General features: G+C 46.8%; 1 protein-coding gene across 2 annotated transcripts; it reads left to right on the top strand.

Annotated features, from left to right (window-relative positions):
• The first annotated feature begins 509 nt into the window (after positions 1-509).
• Positions 510-3,782, top strand: cited4b (Cbp/p300-interacting transactivator, with Glu/Asp-rich carboxy-terminal domain, 4b). Of its 2 annotated transcripts, none has more exons than XM_079276221.1 (2): positions 510-523; positions 2,019-3,782. In XM_079276221.1, the coding sequence occupies exon 2, from the start codon at positions 2,028-2,030 to the stop codon at positions 2,862-2,864; it is 837 nt and encodes a 278-aa protein (XP_079132347.1). In that variant the 5' UTR covers positions 510-523; positions 2,019-2,027; the 3' UTR covers positions 2,865-3,782. The 2 variants fall into 2 exon arrangements, with proteins under 2 accessions (XP_079132347.1, XP_079132346.1); XM_079276220.1 differs by lacking the exon at positions 510-523 and adding an exon at positions 942-1,126.
• The last annotated feature ends 1,074 nt before the right edge of the window (positions 3,783-4,856 follow it).

The following is a 4,856-nucleotide window of genomic DNA, read 5'->3' as shown; positions in this document are numbered from 1 at the left end:
ACACCTGGGAGTGGCTTATTAACACTAGCTTAAAGTGTCTGGACAATGTCAAAGAATGACAAATGTGCCAGTGGTTGTCCATTTATAGTTGAATTCCCAGGACAATAGATTGGCTTGCTCTCCCAAAGTGGTTCCATTAATTTGCAATTGCAGGCAAGAGGTCGTTGTCCTGCAGTGGGCAATCAAGAGACGCGTGCATCTGCAGAGTGGAGGTACACACACACACACACACACAGAAACAGACCGACACTCCTGAATCCACAGTCCATACACGTAAACCAGGCGAGCACACATCCACGCACAGCAGTGGTTACACTGCCGCTGCAGTTAGTGTGGCCTAGAATAGCACACGGGCTACATTCCTCTGCCCTGCCTCCGCTGCCTCACTGAGGCGGACACACAGCAGACTGGTGGGTCACATGGACAAACAGTTATCTTGGAGATGAAGTGCACATGCACACACCGGGGCAACACTCTTGCGGTGCACGCACAAAGGCCGAATAGATGAGTAGGTGCAGACAAGGTGGGGAATTCTACACTCATGCTGTATGACACAGACCGGCAGATATGAACATGCATGCTGACTCCTACTTACATGCACAAGAAAACAGAAATATCAATACTATATCTATCTATCTATCTATTAAGGCAATCTGAAATCAGTAAAAGTTGTGTTTTTATAACAGCAGCAGTTAGTCTACTTTGGAAGACAAACATGATGTCCAAATATTCTTTCAAAAAGAAACAGCGGGGAGGGGGGTATTTAAATTGGCTACTGTGTCACAGCTCTCCAACAGCCCCTTTTTTTTCTACGCCCATGCACAATTATGTTAAGTAGGGCCAATAGGAACAAAGAAGAGGCAGGACCGAGGCTCCACCTCTCTCCGACTGCCTTCCTCTGATCTTTTTAGATGTACATAATCCCTGAGTTGACCCAGAAAATAGGCAGTCGTTTCAAGATCTGATGCGGCAGTCTTTGTGCACACCGTCCCCGCTCGAGCATGAAGCGTAACCCTGTGGAATAGACACTGTAATTCGGAGGAGTGTTGCCTTGCAGAGGAAAACTGTTTAAATAAACGGAGCCAAAGCAAAGTCGCGCAACTTTGTGAAAACGTAGCGGATACGGGTAAGTGTTTGTCCTCGGAGATATTTGTGAGAGACATTGGTCTGTGGTGGTCTCCGGGGCTGCTGCTCCATTGTTTGCGTTCCCTTGTTTCAAACTCGAGATCTAACAAAATGGATAATATTAGGCGACAGTGTTCTTGCATACAAACGTTGGAACAAATCGGCACAAAGTGATCGGAGAAAACCCGGAGCCTTTGTTGGATTTGATGCCCTGTTAGAAATGTGGTGATTCAGCTGTTGGGGAGATGTTGCATGATGTCAGTGTTCTTTGTTGCAACCTTACGTGCGTAAAATGTAACAAGATTGTTTCGGCCTCAGCTAACGTGCAACATTTAATGGGATTTAAGCAATGCACTGTGCGATGCACGCATTTTTCTCCGTTTTGTCGATCCCGTCGTGCATGAAATCTACGGCTGAAAAAAAAAAAAAGAAAGAATCCCAAACATTGCATGTTAACCTGTAATTCCGACCTGGGCGTTCATGCCTTGGCACAAAGAGGGGAGGTTTTAGGGGTCGCCAATCGGCAAAACAACCGTGCGGATATTTTTTTGGTCCGGAAGCGTTTCGGTGGGTTAACTGTGACGTTACAAGGGGAAAATGTATCTTTGTTTCTTTTGAATGAAGGTGAATTGTGCGATCACTCTAAGAGAAGTCAATTGGGTATGAAATTGGTTTGACCCACAGCTATGTAGGCCTACTGCACATCCCACACATGGCACCATTGGCACAATTATTGTGTGTCTTCATCAGTGACACGGGTTAAAAATGGACCGCTACACAGGCTCATGTCAGTCTTGATTCCAGCTGCACCTCCCGTTTAAATGTTTTTGCTGCCTCCAAACATCACGTCTGACCCGTGCGATGATCTAACAGTGTCTCCTCTCTGTTCATAGATAGGAGGCATGGCAGACCATCTGATGATGCCCATGAATCACAGCTCAGCGGGCGCCAGTCTCCACGGTTACAGGATGGGCATGAATGGCGGCCTGCAGGCAGGTCACCAGCAGCATGCCAACCAGCAGGGCATGCGGGCGCTGCCCAATGGCCAGATGATGCACTACGGTGGTGCCCAGGCCAACATGGAGACTGCCATGAGGCAGCGGCAGGGCATGGTGGGCGGACCCATGAATGGACAACTGAGCGGGGCCCAGATGGGGCACCACCAGATGACCTCTGGTAACATGATGTATAATGGCCAGCCCCAGCAGCAACAGCATCACCCTCAGCAGCAGCATCACATGCATCCACAACAACAACAACAACAACAACAGCAGCAGCAGCACCAACAACAACAACAGCAGCAGCAGCAGCACCAAGCCCAGCACCCGCAGCAGCAAGCACCACAACAACAACAACAACAACCACCACAACAACAACAACAGTTCATGAACGGAGGGTTAACGTCCCAGCAGCTCATGGCCAGCATGCAGCTGCAAAAACTCAACACCCAGTACCACGGACACCCACTGGGACCTATGGGTGGGAACCACATGGGGCCCACGACCCAGTACCGCATGAACCCGGCCCAGCTGGCAAACATGCAGCACATGGCCGGACCAGCCCTGGCCCTGAACGGCATGGACGCGGATATGATTGACGAGGAAGTTCTGACTTCGCTGGTCATGGAGCTGGGCTTGGATCGGGTCCAGGAGCTGCCTGAACTCTTCCTGGGCCAGAATGAGTTTGACTTCATCTCAGACTTTGTCAGCAAACAGCAGCCCAGCACCGTTAGTTGCTGAGAGGACCTGATTTTCAAAAGGGGCACAAATGGAGACAGGAGAGAGAGAGAGAGAGAAAATTGTCCAGGGTGGATGAAAAAGTGCTCATCTCTTCACTTTTTATTTAGTGAGCACATCCCTGTACAACTACGCCCAGTTGCGGCGCAGGATGTACAGAAGTGAACTCTGGATATTCACAGTGCTCGAGTCTCACATGTGTGAGTGGCCTGAGGGTGGATGGATTCAAGGCAGAGTTCCACCGCTCCCATTTCCTGGACATGAATGTAATGAAGAAATGCAGAAATTCTTAAAAAGCCACTCTGAACAATGCTATGACACTGTGTAGCCTCCGAGCCTGGACTCCATGACAGTTTACCAGTAAAAAGGTGTATTTATTTATTCCTATCTGAGAAAACTGATATAAAGAACAACCACCATCTCCATTTTGGGAACCAAGTGGTTTTAACAATTCTTTTTTTCTGAGAGTAGGATGGTGGGAGACATTTAAAATTAAGTTCTCTTCTTGATTCTTCCCCCCCCCCCCCCCCCCATTCTATTTGGCCCAGTATTTAAATAAGCTCGGGTGACACGGTCATCTAAAAAAGAGCCTGTATTTTCTATCATAAGTCAGACCCGATAGAAGATCAATGTTATCTCATTTGAATGGGGGGCCTCATCCAGATTTTAAGAAATGGTTCACTTTTGGTAAAGTGTTGCCTTTTTTAGATGTAATGTTCTCAAAAAAAAAAATCTACTGCTTTTACTGTATGAAGCTGTATAACTCCAACATGTCCACACTGTTGTGTTCTATTGGAGGTGTAGAACCGCCTTAATCGCGCAGATTCTTATTTATTGGTTGTTTATATTGTCCCCTTTTTTGTGGTCAAGATGGGGGGGAATGGTCTGTGAAGGGGGTTTTGAGGATCAATAAAGATGGCCTGGATAGAAATGTGGCCTGCTTTTCCATTCTTTGCACAGTTCTTCCCCTAGGCAGTGGAGAGCTAGCTAAGTGCTTAAGTTAACCTGTGGGTGAAGGGAAACCTCAGTTTCTTTCCAGTCTGGGATAGAAATGTTTAAACAGATAGAATATTTATGCTTTCATGGGGAATATACTCTGCTCCCATTGCTCCTGGGTAATTTGCCATTTTCATTGCTAATACGGCTGCTGAACATGAGTGACATACAGAGACACTGACATGTTTCCCTGCTGGTTAGCTGAAGAAGAGCGGTATTATATGTCAGTGTACATCTGATATTGCATCTCTGGTAGCGGTAGCCAAACGTGATTCACTATTCAACATTTTATCTTGGTGCTTATCCAAGCCCAAATGCCATGCACTGACATAATAGGTGGTATACGTTTGCCATAATAGCAAGATGTTCATTGAAGAGGCTGGTGGGCTCACGAAACAGTATTTGAACAATATGGTTTTGGCAACAGCAACACAAACATTTGTTTATTTTCTGTGTAAAGAGTAATGTGAGCATGTGTGTGTGTGTGTGTGTGTGGTTGGGGGGGGAGGTGAAAATGACCAAATAATGCTTACCGTGATGGGGGTTTAACTGACTGAAAGCTTGACTCAAACACGGTGCTGCTTTTTCCCAGCTCTCTGGTCAGAGAAACCGACTCCTGGCTCTAAATAACAACAAATGACTTACGCAAATTCAGAACAAGCCCCTCTCCAGTCTAAGCCACAGCCAGTTGGAGGGGTAAAACAATGTTCCCCCATATATAATTACATTCATTATGAAATGAGGGTAAAGGGGTTCTCGGCGGTGGGTGAGTTTGTTGGATCGTCATGTGCCTGCGGGCTATGAAAACGCTTGATTGAGGTCATGTCGGGAATGTCATTGCCGCATCGAGCTTTTCGCATTGTCAACAAATGCGTCTTTAGTGAGTAACGAGGGGGAACGAGAACACTGTAACCAGCAACGGTGTTCAATGATTGCTCAATTTTTGCGTTAACTCTGCTCTTAAAGCAGCCTCATATACTCTCATTTGTCCACTTGTGT

This window comes from Melanostigma gelatinosum (genome assembly GCF_949748355.1).
Source record: "Melanostigma gelatinosum genome assembly, chromosome: 9".
Lineage (NCBI taxonomy): Eukaryota > Metazoa > Chordata > Actinopteri > Perciformes > Zoarcidae > Melanostigma > Melanostigma gelatinosum.
Note: the sequence above shows the minus strand (reverse complement) of the source record. Positions and strands in the feature narration are given on the sequence as shown.

What these genes read in the sequence shown, in the direction of transcription:
- cited4b (XM_079276221.1), top strand. Translation starts at nt 2,028, where the DNA reads ATGGCAGACCATCTGATGATGCCCATGAATCACAGCTCAGCGGGCGCC.